This window comes from Elephas maximus, chromosome 19 (assembly GCF_024166365.1).
Source record: "Elephas maximus indicus isolate mEleMax1 chromosome 19, mEleMax1 primary haplotype, whole genome shotgun sequence".
Taxonomy (NCBI): Eukaryota; Metazoa; Chordata; class Mammalia; order Proboscidea; family Elephantidae; genus Elephas; species Elephas maximus.
Window position 1 is genome coordinate 64,790,209 of NC_064837.1, and position 20,822 is coordinate 64,811,030.

The window sequence follows — 20,822 nt, forward strand, 5'->3', positions numbered from 1 at the left end:
ATTCTTGGGACCTCATAGCTGGAACTGGGGTCCCTATAGGTGGACGCTGGGAGTTTAAGAACTCCAAGCTCTCAGGAAACGTACTGCATGTTAGGACTCAGGTTTCCTATCTTCATGGGGCCACTGCAAGCTGAGGGCACTCACCACAAGGAACGTGTGTGTGTGTGTGTGTGTGTGTGTGTGTGTTTAGAGTTTGAGCTCCATGCAAATCTTTCAGAAAGTGGGTCCATGCAGGTTTGTGGGGTCCCTGCTTTGTGCCCAGCACTGCACTGGGTCTGGAGGGTGTTATTTAGGAAGGAAGGCCACAACCTAAGGACCTTTTGTCAAGTTGAGGACACATGTTCAAGACTAGAAACCATTCAGGAACTCTGGGGTCATAGTGCCAATTGGGGATTCAGGCCTAGAGCTGGAAGGCTCACGGGGTTAGGGAAGCTTTCTGGAACACGGCCTCATTGTAGGTACCACCAAATGTCAGAGGGAGTTTGGCCTTGCTCCTCCCCACAGGGCTGCTCATCATGACAACAAGGAAGTGAGGGAGGAGTTTCTGGTCACACCAGAAGGGAGTCACCCCACCTGGCCCTATAGTCCTAGGAGATGTGCAAGATGGTAGACACAGCAGGCCTGTGAGTAAGGTGAGTAATGGGGGGTCAGGGGAGGTATCTTGACTGGAATTAGCTAGGGCTCCTCGGTTCAATGGGGATTAAATAAGAGAATACTCATTCCAAGTGGTAGTCTGCCAGCCACAGGACACTCTGCTCCCTCAAACCGAAAACCAAACCCAGGGCTAGCTATCCAGTCGATGCCGACTCGTAGCAACCCTCAGTGTCCTCCATTTTCTGACCACTGTAGGTGAAAGAGGCTGAGGAAGGAAGCAGCGCTGAGCCACTAAAACAAAAGCAGAAGTGTGAGCCTTGGAGATTTGGCCCTCCCTTTTTTCTTGGGGATGACTAAAGCCTGGCGTCCAGCTGGGACCCAGGCTATTTCAGGTGACGCCTGCCTTTGAGAAATGACCCAGCAGGACTGGGCCGTGTGGCTGCCTTCAGCTTTGCTGCTTCTCTGGGTCCCAGGTGAGGGGGTACCCTGGACTGAAACTCTGTCTCTGGTCGGTGGGAGGCAGGAAGGGTGTGTGAGCGGGAAGGAGGCAAAGGAGATGTCACCTGAGGCATCCAAGTCTGGACTCTGACAGACCCCTGTCCACTGCTGGAGGACTGCACCCCTGGGAGGGAGTGGTGAGGGCCTGTGCCTCTTTCTGTACCCCTCTGATCTTGAATGGGCCTCATAAGGTGTGGGGGACAGGGGCAGTTGTGGAGGAGGGCATTTGTGGGAGGTTCTCAGAGGAACCAACATGGGAAGGAAGGTGAGAGGCAGGCTACCCTCTGAGTGAGTGGGAGAGCAGTAGCTGAGGCACCTAAGGGTCATGTGTTCTGGGGGAGTCTCCCTCCCCATGGTTCTCCCATTGCTGGGTGTGGAGGAAGTGTGGGGACTGCGGAGGAGCAGGCAATGGTGTCAGGGACACGGAGATATAGCTGGGGCAGTAGAGAGGCTGACTGGAGCCTGAGCAGGGAGGAGCCCTGACATAGGTTTGACTGGTGACAGCCCCAAGGTGCACCTGAGGGTCAGGGGTCAGTTGTCTCCAAGGAGGAGAGATGTGGATGGGCAGAGATGGAAGGGTGGCGGGAAGGAAGGGGAGAGAAGTGAAACTGTGGGGAGAGAAGGGGGGAGCCTTTCTTTGCTGAGAACTTTTTTCACAGGGTGGAGTCTTCCTTCCCAGGGCTTCAGCTTCTGGGCCCTCAGCCATGCCGGCTTTCCTCTCACAGGCCCTGAGCGTAACTTGTTAGGTTTACTCCTGGGATGTTGAAAATCTTTTTGGCTGTTTTTCTTACAAAGTGTGTGTGTGTGTGTGTTTCTGTTTTATTTGCTAACTAGTCTTCTATTGGAAATCTGTTAATTTTTGGTGTGTTAACTTGGAAACCAGTCATCCTTCTACTATCAGTTTTTCCATTGATTTCCTTGGGTTTTCACATGCTTTGCTTGCACTGAGAGTTTGTGTTCCTCTGCCGTATTTATTTCTTGTATTTCCTTCTCTCACTGAGAAAGCTGTCCCCCAGAATGACACCTGTGACTGTGGTGATAGTGCTCATCCTTGCCTTGTTCCTGACTCATGGAAAAGGGCCCAGTGTTTCCCAGTAAGTCTGAGGAGGTGTCCATTCATGTCTACTTATGAAGGATTTTAAAAAACACCAGTAACAGGTGTTAGATGTCTTCTCAGTATCCATGGAGTTGATTGTTTTTTTTCTCCTGTGAACTAAGAAGATGGTGAATTATCTTAAGAGATTTGGTCAGGGTTTAGTCTCCAAATATTATGTTGACTTTATGTAAAGAATTATGGAGATTTCTCGATTTCCATATTTTCTGTGAATGTTTAAATAAAGTTGGAATTGTTTGCTCCTTGAAGGTCTAAAAGAATTTGTGAAACTGTCTGAGTTTTGCCCCTTTTGGAGGGGAAGGAATTTCTTGATAACATTCTTCCTTATTTGGTCTACTTAATAACAAAAAAACTGTTCTGGCCCAATTTTGATAATTTCATCCAAGTTTATAAACTTATTCGTAGAGACTTCCAAATTACCCTTGTTATTTTTCTTTAAATTGTGTATTTGTCTGTTCTTTGTTTTAACTTGGCTACCCACTCATTTGTCTATATTATCATTAGCTCCTTCCCAAAGAACAATCAGTATTTCAATGTATATAGTAATTCCACTGTTTTCCTGTTTCCTGATTCACCACTGTCTGCACTAGATTTATCCTTTCTTCCCTTCTGTGCCGGGTGCCCTTGCCAACTTTTTTTTTTTAATTGCGCTTTAAGTGAAAGTTTATAAATCAAGTCAATCTGTCATACAAAAACTTGTATACGGCTTGCTATGTACTCCTCGTTGCTCTCCTCCTAGTGAGACAGCACACTCCTCTCCACCCTGTATTCCCTGTGTCCATTCAGCCAGCTCCTGTCTGTCTTTGCCTTCTTATCTCACCTCCAGACAGGAGGTGTCCATATAGTCTTACGTGTCTACTTGAGCCAAGAAGCTCAGTCCTCACCAGTATTATCTTCTGTCTCATAGCCCAGTTCAATCCCTGTCTGAAGAATTCATTTTGGGAATGGTTCCAGTCTTGGGCTAACAGAAGGTCCGGGAACTGTGACCTCCAGGGTCCTTCTAGTCTCAGTCAGACTATTAAGTCTGGTCCTTTTATGAGTATTTGAGGTCTGCATTCCACTACTCTCCTGCTCCATCAGGGATTCTCTGTTGTGTTCCCTGTCAGGGCAGTCATCGGTTGTAGCTGGGCACCATCTAGTTCTTCTGGTCTCTGGCTGATGTAGTCTCTGGTTTATGTCGCCCTTTCTGTTTCTTGGGCTCATAATTGCCTTGTGTCTTTGGTGTTCTTCATTCTCCTTTGGTCCAGGTGGCTTGAGACCAATTGATGCATCTTAGATTGCCACTTGCTAGCGTTTAAGACCCCAGACGCCACTCACCAAAGTGAGATGCAGAATGTTTTCTTAATACGTTTTGTTATGCCAATTGACCTAGATACCCCTTGAAACCATGGTCCCCAGACTTCTGCCCCTGCTACTCTCTTGCCAGCTTCTTCAGCTGAATGATTAGCTCGTTTATCTTCCTGTTTTCTTGTTCAGTGATGTGAGAGGAGTCGTTGGGATCCTGACGTAAAACATTAAAACAACTGAGGAGCCTCCCAGTAGAGGAGTTATAGAAATAGTGAAAATCCTAGCCCAAGAATGGCCTCCAGTCTCCTGTGTTTATGTTTAGTGGGGTTGGGGAGGAGGGTTGGTAAGTGTTAAACAGGAGAAAGCACAGAAAGGCAAATTAGAAGGCTTGTAAATAAGTGCTATTGTTTCAGGTTAAGTGTTCTCGAAGGTTTTCTGACTTCTTTCCTATATCTCCAAAATATAAGGATATCTTCACAGCTGACATAAACTTTTGGGAGTCCTGGTGGTATTTTCACCCCCAAGATTTCAGATGCAGGGTGTTCTCAAAAGGGTGGCTTATTTTTGTTGCTTCTAAGAAGGGAAAAGTGAATCCAGAGAGAGAAAGAGAGAGAGAGAACAACCAAACAGAAGTTCAACAGTGGAGACAGAACAGTAGACAGGAAGCCATAGGCAGGGGCAGTGGGTCACCCAGATCAGGCAGAGGAGCCAAAACCTGGCAAAGACAGATGACAATTTACAGCCAAGGAGAGGTAGGGAACAGTTAGGATGTAGTGACCAGGAACAGCACCTTGGGTGAAGGAGGGCTGGGAGTGACTTTTATATGTTAAGCGGTTAATATATGCCAATTTAAAAATTTTGTGTTTTTCTAGAAAACCACCTATTCATCCAGGTTTGTAAATACATTTGTGGTGACTTTCTGCAAAGTACTGTCTTGATTCTTTTGTATTTGTGATCATTTTCTCTTTCTTTTCTGGTCTTCTAATGTGTTAGTGTTTTGTCTCTTTTGGGTAGCCAGAGGGTTCTCAATTTTCATTAGGCTGTATCATGTAACATTTCTGTTTCTTTGGTTCAAAAACAACTGAACATCAGCAATTTTATATGGTTCAACATAATATTATTTGGAAGACATTTTACATCTGTTATCTCATTTAATGTCCCCAAATGCTGTGTGAGGTGGGCACAATTTTCACCACTTTACAGATGAGGCATCTGAAGGCCAGAGAGAGTAAAGTAACTTGCCCCAGGCAGGCAGCTGATACGTAATAGAGCTCAGACAAACCCAGATTCTTCTGACGCTGAAGTCAGAGTGTACCTTTGATCTTCGCCTTGGCAATCACTACCTGTTGTTGCTCTTAGGTGCCGTTGAGTCAGCTCCAACTCATAGCGACCATATGTACAACAAAAGGAAAGACTGCCCAGTCCTGCACCATCCTGACAATCGTTGTTATGTGTGAGCTGGTTGTTGCAGCGACTGTGTCAATCCATCTCGTCTAGGGTCTTCCTCTTTTTTGCTGACCCTCTGCTTTACCAAGCATGATGTCCTTCTCTAGGGATTGATCCCTCTGGATAGTATGTTCAAAGTACGTAAGACAAGTCTCACCATCATTGCTTCCAAGGAGCACTCTGGCTGTATTTCTTCAGATAGATACTGGTTGGTTCTTCTGGTATTCCACGGTACATTCAATATTTTTCCCTAACACCAAATTCAAAGACATCAATTCTTATTTAGTCTTCTTTATTCATTGCCCGGCTTTCACACGTATATAAGGTGATTAAAAATATCATGGCTTGGGTCAGGCGCACCTTAGTCCTCAAAGTGACATATTTGCTTTTTAACACTTTAAAGAGGTCTTTTGCAGCACATTTGCCCAATGCAATGTGTCTTTTGATTTCCTGACTGTGCTTCTGTGGGCGTTGATTGTGGATTCAAGTAAAAAGAAATCCTTGACATCAGTCTTTTCTCCTCTTTTCGTGACATTGCTTACAGGTCCATTTGTGAGGATTTTTCACCACCTAGATTTCTGTAAACGTCACACCCACCTCAGGGCTTAGAAGGCCTTCTCTGCACCCCTCTGCCAGGCATCTGGGCATCCGGGCCAGGAGAAGAAGTCCCGGGCCCCCAGGAGGGGGACTGCTGGGAGCTTGTGGGCAGATTTGGGCAGCCATTGAGGAGAGTGTGGAGACTCGGTGGGTTGCAGAAGGGGCCTAAGGCTTCGGAGAAGCCCCAGTTGAGGCAGGAACCTCACAGTGAAGGACTTATTGAGGGCCTCTATATGCCAGGCACTTTTAGGCCTTGAAGATGTAATGAAGACAAGGCCCTGCCCTCCTGGAGCTGATATCCAAATGGTGCCAAATTCTGCAAGTGAAGGGATTTAAGGACCTGAAAAAGCAAGTGAAATTAAATAGTTCTAACTCTAGGAGATGAGAGCAAGCCACGTGATCACAGAATTACAAGGGTGTTGGGGAGCGGCGATCACAGCTGCCCAGGGACACTTGTCCCTCAGCTCAGGGCAGGGCTAGTGTCCTCTCCCTGGGTGGTCAGCATCAGCTTCACACACATCACCTTACTGTGTGTGCTTGGTATCTTAGAGCTACTGGAAAAAACAGTGGAAGGACAAATGAATTCTTTCTTGTAAGTCTTCAAGAGCTGGGCAAACAAAAGATGAGATGAAGACCGTCATCAGCAAAACTTCTGTGCGTGTGAATGATTGTTGTGTCCCCGCTCTGCCGCTCACTTGCTGCATGTCTTGCATGAGATACTGGTGCCCTCTAGCCTGCGTCTTTATCTGGATTAGAAGTGATGCAACCTTCCAGAGCTCTACAGCTTTGAAACTGTGAAAAGTTCATTTAAATCTTTTTGTGTTTATGTATCTTTTTTGATCGGCATGTTTTATCGAGTGCATCCAGCATTGTTGTTAAATGAATTTGGCAACCCTATTTGTGCCCTGGTTTATATCCCTTGCTGGGAGCAGATGGGTGTGTGGGCTGTGAGATGCTACTGGCTATCGTCAGACCTGCGGTGGCCTCTCTGGGGAGAACAGCATGCTCAGAGGAAGGGCTTCTTATATTTCTGGTGAGTTTGGAAATGGAAGGCCAACGGGAGGGAATTTGGAAATGGAATGAGTGAGAAAGACAGAGGGGCAGCAGGAAAGGACATTGGGGTGGAGGAAGGGGCTACTGTGATCAAAATTCTGGAATTGGCAGAGTGCCAGAGGTGAACACTCAAGGTGTGTTGGGGAGAAGCTGATGTGGAGTGGGGTGAAGAAGCTTCAGGAAGACTGACCCCCAGGGCACAGCTGACCAGGCCTGTCTGGGTGTGGAGCCTGGACTTGGCTTGTGTTTTCCAGGCTGCCTGATGCTGAGTGGCCCCAGCACTGTGACGGGCATCGTGGGGAAATCTCTGAGCGTGCAATGTCGGTATGAGGAGAAATTCAAGAAAAGTGACAAATATTGGTGCAGAGAACCAGCTTGGAGACCATGTGACAGGATTGTGGAGACCACTGGGTCAGAGAGAGAGCAGAGGAGGGGCCGAGTGTCCATCAGTGACCATCCTGCCCAGCTCAGCTTCACAGTGACCATGACGAACCTCACAGTGGAGGACGCAGGCAAATACTGGTGCGGGATCGATACAACATGGCTCAAAGATGGACTGTCTCCATTTGATTCCACCTTCCAGGTGGTGGTGTCTGTGTCCCCAGCTGAGCCCCACCTCCACACCAGCACCAGGACTGCTAGAACAAGCTCAGGTCAGAATGGCTGGGGCAGGTCTCAGATCAGAGACTTGAAAACTATGATGTATGTGTGTTTGTGTGTGTGTGTGCGTGTACATGTGTGTGTGAGAGAGAGAGATCCCAAGAGCAATCTGCCTGACCCTGACTTTGTAGCCCTCTCAGTGGGCCTGGGAGATACTGAGGCAGGTGGAGTGGGGTGAGTGAGGAGGACCTGTGTTTGAGCCCCGAGAACAGTGGGCTCCTTCCACCTTCTGTTCCCACTGGAGCTGTGTGGGATGGGCCCACTCTCCCTGGGCCTGGAGGGTGTGGGGCCTCTGGCATCTGCTCTCAGGGACCAGGAGTTCCACATGGACAGACATCCAGGCTTCCCAGTGTGGAGGGGATGTAGCAATGGCCCAGCCACAGCCAAACCCCATGTCCTGATGGCTGTCTGATACTCAGGCCCAGGTCCCATCATTTCCCCAGGCTATACCACCTGCCTCAGGCGACCTAGTTTAGCCTTGACTTGCTGGGCTGCCCAGGGAAACCTCAGATTCCTTTGACTTTGTACAAACCATCCCTGTGAAGGGCCTGGCCTCCAGCCTGAGTGTGGGTCCCTGCTTCCTGTGGGGCTCTCTCTGCTTTGTGGGGTCCCATTCACAGCGCCTCCCTGGCCCTCTCCTCAACCTGAGATGCCCCCTCAGCTGTGAAGTTCTTGTCCACTGGGAAGTCTATTCAGCAACTCCGTTATCCAGGACCACCTCTCTATCAGGTGCTGCCGTGCAAAGGAGTCTTAGTCACCGTTCTGTGGCGGAGTAGGGCAGAGAGTCGGTGACAGGGACCACTGCAAAACAGATAATGTGTCCTCAGACAGACAGATGCCCAAAGTACTGCAGACTTCTGCAGCAGGGACATCAGGCCTCAGGGGGTGACTCATTGCTATGGGCTCGGGGAGGCCTCTCTGGGGAGCTGATGTCTCTGCTCAGTCTTGACCCAGGAGAAGAGGGTCTGAGAGCTAAGCCTGTAAAGGAGAGAGAGAGGGAGAGCCGTCTGTGGTCTGCCCCCCAGAATCTCAGAGCACTCAGGGAACAGTTAAGAGCGGAGCAGAGGGGCAGGCAGGGCCAGAAAGGGCAGGTGCTGGGCTAAGTGGGGACTTAACCCTTGACGTGTCAGATGTATGTTCTCAACAAATGGCTCTGGCAGCTGTGTGGCTGTGCTTGGAGGGGACGAGAGTGGGCTGGGAGAGAAGTTAGAGCTCTCAGCCATGCCCCGCCTGCATTAAGCAGGATGGAATCAAAACTGTGAGGTTCCTGTGTCCTGCTAGAAATGCTCCCTCGGCGCAAGCTCCTTTGTTCTGCCCCTTCCTAAGTGAGTGTCCTGTGCAAAATCAAGTCACCAAGGTGGTGAGTGGCAGGAAGGATCAGAGGAGAGCTCCTGGGTCTGATGTGTGTTTTTAGCACCAGCACGAATGTCAAGCACACCTACAAGTACCACAACTTCCAGAACCACAACTGTGGTGTTCACAAGGCTTGCCACAGCGAGTGCCACCCACAGCAGGAGCAGCCAGGAGAAGTCCAGCCAGAGCCAGGGCCCAGGGTAAGGCACCCCAGTCCCCATGACCTGGTGGTGGGTTTTCTCTGCCTGGGCCTCCTCCCCGCTCGTGGTCCAGAAGTGGCCCAGTCGAGAGCAGCACTCACCTCACTCACTCCCTCTGCCCCAGGCCAGGTTGGAAGCCCCAGGCTGTGTCTCCCAGCTTGGGTAGTTGAGGCCATACTGGACCTGCACTGGGCTTCCAGAGAGGGCTCAGGCTGCAGCGAAGCTGGGATGGGGTTGGAAGGAATAACTTTCAGTGAGAGCTGATGATCCTACCAGGCCCATGCTAGATTTTACTCGAATGTTCTCATTTGCTCCTCACTGCCACCTGCAGCGGTATTATCCTCATTTTACGACACATAAGCTGAGGCTCAGAGAGGTGAAGCAATTTTTCCAGGTCCACAGCTCCAACAGGCAGGGTTGTGCTTCTAACAGATTTATGTGACTCCAAAGACTTGGGTTCCTCCCTCTAAACTGTTGTTGTTAGTTGCCAGTGAGTTGATTCCTACTAATGGCGACCCCACGTGTGCAGAGTAGAGCTGTGCTTCATGGGTTCTCAAGGCTATGACCCTTCAGAAGCAGATCACCAGGCCTGTCTTCTGAGGTGTCTTTGGGTGGGTTCAAACTGCCAACCTTTCAGCTAGTAGTTGAGCACTTAACTGTTTGTACCACCGAAGGACTTCCCTCTAAACTAGTGGCTCTTAATCTGTCTTGAGGTCACCAACCCCATGGAGAATCTGAAAAAATCTATAGGCTCTTTCCCCCTAAAAACGCCTGTGGTCATAAACCATTTCTGGGTCCACAGATGCCAAAGCCCTTCCATAGGCTTCCTGCCAACGAGGAGGTACAATTTTAATATCAGACAAGGCGAAATTCAGGCCCCAAACATGCCACTTCCAGACATTGACCCTGCAGATGTTCATGTACAGCATAACTAGGTTTTATGGGGCCTGAAGCCTGTACAGTTTAGGGGGGTATGTTTAGTGAAAAGATTAGAAAACAATGAATACAAACTTAAGTATGAAAGAAGGGGCCCAAGCAAGTGAGGGATCCCCAAAGCTTAAGATTCATTAAAAAAAACAAAGCTGTTACTGCTGAGTCGATTCTCATTGATGAAGACCCCATTTGTTACAGAGTAGAATTGCTCCATAGAGTTTTCTTGGCTGTAATCTTTATAAAAGCAGATTGCCAGGTCTTTCTTCCATGGCACCATTTGGTGGGTTTGAACTGCCAACCTTGGATTAATAGCCAATTGCAAACTGTTTTCACCACCCAGAGACTTCTTCTAAGCTTCATTAGCTTCGCAGTAAATTGATGCTGCTCATCCAAGGGTGACATGGCAGAGGGACAAGGTTACTTATTGCAGGAATGTTTATAATCACAAAGATTGGTGGAAATTCTTAAGGAGGAATAGTTAAATTAATTATGGTACAATCCATGCAATGGAAAGGTGTGCAGCTGTGAAAAAGAGCAAGGGACTTTATGTCCACTGATGTGGGAGATCTCCAAAATGTGTCGTTACCAAGTAAAGCCAGAATACAGGTAGTCCTCAACTCACGACAGGTTCCTTGCTGACTACCCTGTTATACGTCAGTTCTTTTTTGTTTAGTTTTCATTATTATTGCCTTTTATTTTCAGTATCTTTGTAAATCTGATCTTCGTCTTTGGGTGTTGGCAACACTACATATAAACTTACAGATATATTTTAATACGTACATACCTGTAGTATGTATACTATACCTGCTTTTATGTGAAATGAGGAAAATAATGTCATTTATATTCACTTGTGTATAAAAAGTCCCTGGGTGGTGCAAATGCTTTACGTTCTCAGCTGCTAACAGAAAGGTTGGAAGTTTCTGTCCGCTCAGGGGTGCCTCAGAAGAAAGGACGAGCCGACTTACTTCCAAAAAACCAGCCTTTGGAAACCCTGTGGAGCACAGTTCTACCCTGACACACATGGGGTCACCATGAGTCGGAATTCACTTGGCATCAACTTTTTTTTTGGCACATGAAAAAGAGTCTCTGGAAGGTTCTTAAGTATACTTTGTGTGTGGGTGCAGGGCGAACTGGGTAGGTGGGGATGTGTAAGAAGAAGACTTTCCTTTTGCTTCTTTTCATCTTATCTATCTACTTAAGGACCCTATAGGGCAGTTCTACTCTGTCCTATAGGGTCACTACGAGTTGGAATCCACTCGTGCCCTCCCTCTAGGATCCTGGTGCTGCTGTCCTTGCTGGCGGTCCTGCTGCTTCTGTTGGTGGGGGCCTCACTCCTGGTCTGGAGAATGGTGCGGAGACAGGTAAAAGGTGAGTTATGACCTCCGCCTCCAGCCCTGCTCAGATGGGCTGTCCCTGACCCATCTCTCGTTCTCCAGGCTCTGTGTCCTTCTTCCCCAGAATGGGCACCAAGCACGCACACACTTCACATCTCAAGTCCGGGATTAGCCTGGAGGGCAGACCCAGAGGAGGTGTTCCTGGGTGTGGGGGGCAGTCATAGGCTGTGTGCAGAGCCTGTGAAGTGTGTCCCTCTTCTGTTTAAACCCTCATGGCTCCCCGCACCCTGAGGATGGAGTCCAGGCCCTTTCAGGACAGTCAAGGCCCTCCACACCCTGGCCCTGCCCTCCAACCTCTGGCCCTGCCCACCTCTCCCGCCTCCTCGCCTGCCACCCCATCGTGCACCCGGGAAGAATCCACTCTCAACTCCTTGTACTTCGGCAAGAGCCACAGTCTCAGTCTCTCCTGAGTTTGCTCTCAGCACCTGGAGTGTCTCCCCTGCCTGCTTCCCCTAGCTCACTCCTGGTTTGCCTTGCCCCAAAGAGTAGTCTCGGGGCCTCTCTGGGCGCACCTCTGTACCCCGCCACCGTAGCACCTTTCACACTGGATCACCGGCCTCCCCCACTGGTCTGTGTGTCTTAAGGCCAGGGACTGTAACTTAAGAGGGGACTCGGGGCCTATTTGTCGAATCACTGGATCATTTAATGTTTCCGTGGACAATCGGCCCTCGGCCTCCCATAGACGTTTCCCGCCTCCGCCCTCAGAGTAAAAGTGAGCGTTTGTGCGGGCGCCCGCACTGGGTCTGGCCCTCAGTAAGTAGGTGCTCAATAAATACTTGACGCGTGAATTAAGTCAATGCAAGCACAGAAGAACGAATGAAGTGATGTTCTCTCTCTTTTTTTTTTTTAATAACTTTTATTAAGCTTCAAGTGAACGTTTACAAATCCAATCAGTCTGTCACATATAAGTTTACATACATCTCACTCCCTACTCCCACTTGCTCTCCCCCTCTTGAGTCAGCCCTTTCAGTCTCTCCTTTCTTGACAATTTTGCCGGCTTCCCTCTCTCTCTATCCTCCCATCCCCCCTCCAGACAAGAGTTGCCAACACAATCTCAAGTGTCCACCTGATATAATTAGCTCACTCTTCATCAGCGTCTCTCTCCCACCCGCTGACCAGTCCCTTTCATGTCTGATGAGTTGTCTTCGGGGATGGTTCCTGTCCTGTGCCAACAGAAGGTCTGGGGAGCATGGCCGCCGGGATTCCTCTAGTCTCAGTCAGACCATTAAGTTTGGTCTTTTTATGAGAATTTGGGGTCTGTATCCCACTGATCTCCTGCTCCCTCAGGGGTCCTCTCCTGTGCTCCCTGTCAGGGCAGTCATCGATTGTGGCCGGGTGATGTTCTCTTTTGACTGGCCAGGGGCCAGGGGGTTCGGGCCACCCCCAGGAGAGCAGATTGCTGCCTGAGATGGAAGCACGAGTCTGCAGTTTCCTTCCCGTTGTTAGAGTTCGGGGTTCCATGAGCAGAGGGTTTTGGGGGCGTCTTTGCCTGCAGTCGCGGGTGTCTTTCAAAGGCTGTGGGGAAATTGGGTGGGAGTAGAGGGGTTGCTCGGATAACTGGGAGGGAGCCAGTGCCTGCTGGGCCGGGGAGCGCTCCTTAGGTTCTCACCTCCAGCCCCTCCCGTGGGGCCCAGCCTCCGCCAGGTCTGGCTCAGGCCCCTGAGGAGAAATGGGCCTCAGCCAGAAACGACTTCCTCTTCCCTTCAGGCGCCCACCTTGTGAAGTGCAGCCCCGCTTGGGCAGGCCTCGCAGGCGAGCGGGGGGGTTTTCCAGCCTGGCTTCATCTTGTGCCCTTTCACCTAGAAAGGCTCTGGCTCATAAAACAGCCTCCTCTCCTTTTGACAACGTGATGTATGACTATCGCAGAAAATTAGGGAATTAAGGAAAGCCCAAATAAGGAAACGAATTACATATAAACCCACTGCCGTGGAGCTGATTCCAACTCATAGCGACCCCACCGGACAGCGTAGGACTGCCCCACAGGGTTTCCAAGGCTGTAATCTTTGTGCAAGCAGACTGCTTTCTTCCTCGGAGTGGCTGGTGAATTCCAGCTGCTGTCTTTTTGGTTAGCAGACGAAAGTGCTTAACCACAGCACCACCAGGGCTCCTTAAATAATGTATAATAAATGATAAATAAGAATCTCATCACCCGGAGAAAATCAACCCCTGACATTTGAGATAGGTCCTTCCAGTCTTTTTTCTATGCCTGTATATGCATGTAGGAAACCCTGGTGGCCTAGTGGTTAAGAGTTTGGCTGCTAATCAAAAGGTCGGCAGTTCAAATCCACCAGGCCGTACTGGGAAACCCTATGGGGGAGTTCTACTCTGTCCTACAAGGTCGCTATGAGTCCAAATCAACTTGACAGCAATGGGTTTGGTTTGGTTTTTGGTTTATATATGCATGTATGGTTTCTTTAAAAATTTGCTTCATACTATAAATCCTCTTTTAAACCTTTTTTTTTTTTTGTGCATAGCATATTCTATCATTTTCCTTGTATCGTGGATTGAGTTGTGTCTCCAAAAATTGTATCAAGTTAGCTAGGACATGCTTCCCAGTATTGTGTGATTGTCCACCATTTTGTCATCTGACGTGATTTTCCTATGTGTTGTAAATCCTACTTCTAAGATGTTAATGAGGCAAGATTAGAGGCAGCTATGTTAATGAAGCAGGACTCAATCTACAAGATTAGGTTGTGTTTTGAGTCCATCTCTTTTGAGATATAAAAGAGAGAAGCGAGCAGAGAGACAGGAGGGCCTCATACCACCAAGAATGAAGAACCAGTACGGAGCGTGTCCTTTGGACCTGGGGTCCCTGTGCTGAGAAGCTCCTAAAAATTAATCAAACCCATTGCCGTTGAGTTGATTCTGACTCATAGTGACCCTATAAGACAGAGTAGAACTCCCCTATAGAGTTTCCAAGGAGCGGCTGGTGCATTCGAACTGCAGACCTTTTTGGGTAGCAGCCAAGCTCTTAACAATTGCACCATGAGGGTTCCAAGGAGCCCCTAGACCAGGGGAAGATTGATGACAAAGACCTTCCCCAGAACGAACATAGAGAGAAAGCCTGCTCCTGGAGTTGGTGCCCTGAATTCAGACTTCTAGCCTCCTAGACTGTGAGAGAGTAAATGTTTCTTTGTTAAAGCCACCCACTTGTGGTACTTCTGTTATAGCAGCACTGGATAACTAAGACACTGTGCTATTGAGTGCAGTTTTCTAAAAATCATTGACAGCAGAGTATACTGGTGCATAGGAGCATTACACTTGTCTCCTGCTGTTGGGAAAGGCTTTCTCTTTAAGTGTCTGATTCCTCCTCCCCTGCACTGACAGTCCCTGCTGCAGGCTCTTGAATGTCCTCAGCTGTCTTCCCAGTTGTCCCTGCTCCTCTCACCTGAGCCAGAGCCTGCTGCATAGCACTTATAAGTGTTTGCACAACTAGCTTTGTTTGGCCCCTCATCTCCAGCTGGAGTCTTCCTGTTCATTCTTTTATTCATTCATTCACTAAGTCACTCAGCAAACTCTTGGGTTCCTACCATACTTCAGACCTGAGCTGATATCCCCCAGAGCTGGAGTCTTTATGGAAAGGTCTATTTCCAAATGGATCCTGGGAATTCCATCCGTGCCTTGACCTTGTTCTGGGATTTCTGTGCCTTCACCTCCCTTACTGTCCTCCTGTCTCTTTAGTTGCTGAGAATGCAGAGCTGTCCCAGAACTCCAGTTGGGTAAGACAACGCTGCAGCAGCAAGAGCCCGGGGGGGCTGACTGGTGGCAGGGCGGACAGTGCCACTGGCCTGGAGAAGGGTGGGAGGACCATGCAGGGATGGAGGGCAGTGCTTGGCCAGAGCCAGAAGAGCAAGGCCTGGGAGATTGGCCATTGGGTCTTGTACTAAGATCTGGTCTAGGGAAATGAGGAGGGTCCTCCCAGCCCAGCCACTGACCACAGCAGCATTCAGATACATCCCAGAGAGGCCCAGAGTGGGGGATAGTGGAGGAGGGCAGGAAGGGTGGGTGTGGGGCACCCAGAAAGTGGAGGGAAGGGAGAGGTGAATGCAGAGAGGCTGGGGCAGAGGCCCCTCTGGACTGGACTGGAGGAGAGTGCCTAGAGGACACCCACCAAGCTCTCCTCCTGGCTGCCCTAGCCCCAGCCCCAGCCTTTCCAGCCAAGTGAGCCCTGCTATGAGAACCTGGAGCTGCAGACGCACCCCCCAGAGGGCACCCTTAAGCAGCGAGACATGGAGGTGGAATACAGCTTAGTGGTGAGTGTGGCTCCTGGGCAGTGGGTAGAGAGCGAAGAGGTGGGGGAGCTGGCTCGGTGATCTCATGGGGGCCCCATGCCAGTCTGGACTCTACCTAGAAGTCTTGGGTCCTCTGTAGGCTCTTCCAAGTCCTCAGAAAGGGACGGCTGCTTCAGGGCAAAGGCTGTCTCAGGGAAGCCCAGCTGATTCCTGTAGACCTCTAGGGGTCTCAGTCTCCTCCTTGTAGAATGGAACAGGCAAGGTCAGACCCTGGAGCCCCAAGGACCCTCTGGCTCTGATGATTCAGGGGAGCCGTGGCTTGACCTAGTGGGTGGAGCAGTAGGGTGCACAGAATGGGGAGCCAGTTGCTGTAGGGACAGTTTTGAGAGAGAAAGAAGCCAGGATAGTGGGGAAGGCTGGAGCCTACATGACTGGGGCTCCCCAAGGCCCCCTTGGGTGTCCTCCCTATTCTAAGCTAGGGATCCATCCTTCCCTGCCTCTCCCTGAGCCTTTGTCTCTCTCTGCAGGCAGTCCCCAGGGCAGAGCCTTATTATGCCTCGGTGACATTTGTGTGCCAGAGTCAGGATTCTGAGGCCACCAGTATGCCCCCCAAGAGGCCCCAAGAAGAGCCAGAGTACAGCGTGATAAAGAAGACATAGGCCTGCATCTCAGGCCTCATCGTCTGGGGGCTTCCTCAGGCCATGAGAAGACCAGGGATGGCCCCGTTAGCTCTCACCATGCCCCCCAGCCTGCTCTCTCAAAGGTGACCAACAGGGCAGCTGGGCTCCCTGTGGGCTGTCCCTCTTGCGTCATCAGCCTGGCTGGCTTCACAGGAGAGACTAGCAGGAGTAGGAGCTCTGGGGGATGTGGAGGGCACCGTCCCATTCCCCTGGCTCTAGTTTTCCCATCTTTCTTCTTTTCCTGTGCTTCATTCCAGCTGTGTATATGGTGGACAGGAACTCCTTAGTCCTGTGTGGCTCCAAGAAAAGATGTGACTCACATAGGCTGGTACCTGCACATCTCTTTATAAATTGTAACTGGCTGGCCAGTTGCCATTGAGTCAATTCCAACTCATGGCAACTCCATGTGTGTCAGAATAGAACTATGTCCAATAGGGTTTTCAATGACTGATTTTTTGGAAGTAGATCACTAGGCCTTTCTTCCGAGACAGCTCTGGGTGGAGTCAAACCACCAACTTTTCAGTTAGCGGTGAGTACGTTAACCATTCCTACCACCCAGGGGTTCCTTTATAATCACAGCCTCATAGACGTGTCTGGGATTGCTTGAGAGTGAGGAGAACTAGAAGAGCAGCAAAGAAGATGCAAAAGAAGAGATTTGTTCACGTATGGAGGAGCCTGGGCGAGCCCCAAAGACCTTCATCTACAGACAAGGAAACTTGCCCATGGTTCCAGAATCAGTGGCAAATTCCTCTGGACCCTTAGATAGGTTTATTTTTAGTATAAGAGATAAAAATTAATTTTTAAAATGTCTTATCAAGAGAGAAGAGTTATTTAAATAATTCCACATGTCTGTGATCCTATAATAAATAAATTCCTGGTTTTGATGTCAAATAAGCACAAAGAAGCTTTGAGGATCCAGGGGGCTGGGGACGTCCTGAATGATGTCATGGGTAGGTGGAAGAGGGACAGTCACAGCTGCTTCTCTTCACGCTGGAAGACACGGGCAGAGATTTTATGTTTGCTGGGAACAGCTACCTGAGCTTCCCTAAGCCTGCTGCTCCCCCAGCAGCTCCATGGAAAATCACGTTCACCACCATCTTGGCTGTGAAATGTCTGTGACTTTCTTTCACGTCTTAACCATGTTTTGACCTTCTATTCCAAGTAAACACCAGTTAACAGCAAAGAATGTATTCTACGTAAGTCAAGGGTCTTTGACCCCTGGTATTACAACCAAATTGTGATTTTGAGCTGTTTTCTCTGGGACTTGGGCCCACAGCTTGCAGAAGATTTTTCAAGAGGTAGGGGGGCCCCATAAATGTGGAGACATTGTTATTGTTGGTGTCTTCTTCAGGTATTTAATGTGTGTTTGCACATGTGTGCCATCCCAAAGGCTCTCTCCCTCTTTTTATTAATGTTCTGAAATGCAGAAGGGGAAATGCAGGGGCACACACAGCACACATCTGCATACGTGCAAACATACGATGGCCCAGTGTGGGTCAACACTCAGGCACAGCCACCGTAAAATGGAATAATGAAATGGACTGTCTCACAAAGTAGTGACCCACCCATTCCTGGAAGAGTTCAAGCAGAGGCTGGGGAATCCTTTGGGGGAGAAGATGGAGAAGAGATCACAACATACAACACATACCACATAAAACACACACGTACATGTCATACTACACAACATACAATACACACACACACAACACATATACACGCAGAGCCAGGTCCAGCTGAGGGGAGGGGCCAGGAGGGACTGGGTGTCATCAGCAGGTCAGTGGATGCTTCCAGCTCTGCTCTGGGGCCTGGCAGAGCTGGCTGCTGGGGCCTGGATAAGGACCCCTTTCTCCCACCAGAAGGAAAGCAGCGGGCAGCTGTCCTCTTTGTTCACAACCTCACGCAGGCCAATGGGACTCTGCTCCTCTAAGGAGGAAGTGGGAGAATGTGTGACCCTAAATGACAGATGGAGGGTAGGGCCCCGAAGCCTTGCAGGCACTAATTCTGTGCACTCTGGGCGACAGAATATTTTATATGCAAAAGAGGCATATAGAATAGAGGAGGAGTGAAGGGGTGGTAGGTGGGGGAAGACCTGCCTTCTGACTCATTTCTGACTCATTCCTGGAAAGGCCCAGTCCCCAACCACCCAACCATAACATAGCTTTTCCTCTCCGAAAGCTGCAGCCCCTTTTTCTCCTTCCCGGGAAACAGGGAGGAGAGCTAAGTTGAAGCCCATTATCACTTGAGAAGCAGTGTTTCCTGATAAATCTAGAGGACTTAGTAACTAAGTCTTATTATTTTCTGCCGCAATTATGTGCTTAGCTCTTGAACCTAGAAGGGTATGATGAGTTATATAAAACTTGAGCTGTAAGGAGCTTGTACTTCCAAGAGCCTTCTGACTGCAAAAAGCAGGTTACCATTGTCCTGACCTGAGGATGCTGAGCTGAGAAACTGAGGAGAGGAGGCAAGAATCAACTTCTCAAGGCTGCTTGAGGGTAGGGAGCTTATGCTCACAGAGGCCAAGGCCCAAGGATCCAGGAAGGAATAAGATGAGCCAGACAACAGAGGGTGGTTCCAGCAAAGCTTTTGTGGCAGACATTTTGGTCGCCTCTTACCCAACCTCCACTCCTTCAAGATGGAGCCAGCATCATTTCTAAGTGTTCACCCTTCACCATATGACCCAGGGAAGATGGTCCTCTCTCCATTCACAGGGTGGTACTATCACCTTGTCAGTGTCTGGTTTAAGGGTGGCCATCTGAGCCTGAGTCAGTCAATAATGGGAGATCTTCTCGGGGGGAACTCTGAGGAGGTTTTCCTAGAAGTCACTGTGTATGTGTGTGATCATTGTCTGCTGCAGACATCTTGGGACTCAGGAGAACAACAAGCCTTAGTGTGAAGATGATGTTGAAATAATGAATGATGCAGAAAGCAGGCAGGAACTTGTGTCAACAACCCCGGGGCATTCCCAAACACCAAACAAACCAACTAAAAACCCAAAGTGAGTAGTTATACTGCAGGGCTTCAAACCCCAGTTAGTTCTGGTTCGAACCGCTGCTGAGAATTTGCATTTCTTACCCCTAGATATACTGAGTCAGAATCCACATTTTAACAAGATCCTCAAATGATTCCTACACATAGTAAATTTTGAGAACCACTGCTTTACTAGTGGTTCTCAGAACAGGTCCCTAACCAGCAGCATTTGCATCGCCTGAGAACTTGTTAGAAATATTTGAAGCCCTGTTATGGTGAAATTAGAGAGATAAGCCAATGAGGAAGCTGTGGCTACCCTGGGGCTACCCTGGGGCCAGATGCAATTAGAAAGAGGCTAATGTTTGGGGATGAACTGCAGAGCTTGAGGGAGCAAAAGGCTTGGGCCCATTCAAAGTGGAGAGCTGTACCTGAGATACCCACGTAAGGCCAGAAGACTTAAAGCGTCTACACCCTTGGCAGACTGGGAATTATCTACTTGATAGCAAAAGGGAAATCATTGAAAAAACAAAAACAAACAAACAAAAAACACATACAAGCGCACACACACAACAAAAAACAACCCCATTTGTTGCAGCTTCAGGTGGAAAAAAAGTTATTAGTGAAAATGATACTATGCTCTTTTTAAGTGGCCCTGGTGGCACAGTGGTTAAGCACTTGGCTGCTAACTGAAAGGCAGGTGGTTCAAACCCACCAGCGGCTCCACTGGTGAAAAGCCCTGGTGATCTGCTCCCATAAAGATTACAGCTTAGGAAACCCTGGGGGGACAGTTCTACTCTGCCGTGTAGAGTTGCTATGAGTCAGAATCAGCTCTATGGCACACAACAACGACATGCTCTTTTAAAGAATCATCTAAGTGAGATCAAATTGACAATTGCAACATGAAAGGTTGGATGGGAAACTCAGGGGGCATTGAGTTTAAAACGATGGTATTAGAATCAAGTGGAAAAGAACAGCGAGAATGTAACCAATGTCACCTAACTGTACATGTAGAAATTGTTGAAATGGTGTATCTTTGGCTGTGTATGCTGTCACTAAAATTAAAAAAAAGATATTTTTATGATACCACTATCTATAGGGTCTGTATCTATGAATTGGAATCGACTCGACAGCACATAACAATAGTATTCTCCGAGAATTTTTAAGTATAGGGCTGGAATTTAAATTTACACTTGCCATGCAGTTGGGGGACCCTAAGCAGAAAAATTAAATTTTTATAGCAATTAAAATTCAATGTTTATAGCCAGCCCTTAATGCCCAGCAGAAGCAAACACATGCTTTCTAGTGGAAACCATTCTACCATTCTAGTGGAAACCATGTAGCTAAATACATCTACAGGTTGTATTTAGGTAAATATGAGCTCCCACTGATAATATGGTCAAATACAGAAGAAAACAAGCCACCATAAGGATGAGCCATTAGAATCAAAATAATAGATGAATTCTCCAAAGATTTCTGATATTGAAATGATCCGAAGAAGAATCAGCTACTTACCAAAAGGTCTTCAGTTTCAGCCCACCAGTCACACCAAGGGGGAAAGATGTAGCAATCTGCTTCCATAAAGATTACAGCCTAGGAAACCCTATGGGACAGTTCCACTCTGTCCTATAGGGTTGCTATGAGTTGGAATCCACTCAATGGTGATGGGTTTTTTGGTTTTAATAGGTTTAAATTGCACGTGGTGAGACAGTCTTTGTCAAACAACCCCTCCCCCCCTTTTTTTAATTGAGAACCTAAGCTGACATCTCAGAATGCTTCCGATAAGCCCCTTGGGAAAGGTGGTAAGGGTCCCATAG

General features: G+C 48.6%; 1 protein-coding gene across 1 annotated transcript; it reads left to right on the forward strand.

Moving 5' to 3' along the window:
• The first annotated feature begins 873 nt into the window (after nucleotides 1–873).
• CD300A (CD300a molecule) lies at nucleotides 874–19,950 on the forward strand. The gene is made up of 7 exons (XM_049861462.1): nucleotides 874–1,067; nucleotides 6,844–7,242; nucleotides 8,664–8,802; nucleotides 11,009–11,103; nucleotides 14,811–14,848; nucleotides 15,266–15,382; nucleotides 15,889–19,950. Exons 1-7 carry the CDS (start codon nucleotides 1,007–1,009, stop codon nucleotides 16,018–16,020), a joined length of 981 nt encoding a protein of 326 aa, XP_049717419.1. The 5' UTR covers nucleotides 874–1,006; the 3' UTR covers nucleotides 16,021–19,950.
• The last annotated feature ends 872 nt before the right edge of the window (nucleotides 19,951–20,822 follow it).

Coding starts and splice junctions, on each gene's coding strand:
- CD300A (XM_049861462.1), top strand. CDS start 1,007: ATGACCCAGCAGGACTGGGCCGTGTGGCTGCCTTCAGCTTTGCTGCTT. Junction 1,068..6,843: donor GCTGCTTCTCTGGGTCCCAG/GTGAGGGGGTAC, acceptor TGTGTTTTCCAG/GCTGCCTGATGCTGAGTGGC. Junction 11,104..14,810: donor GGTGCGGAGACAGGTAAAAG/GTGAGTTATGAC, acceptor CTGTCTCTTTAG/TTGCTGAGAATGCAGAGCTG.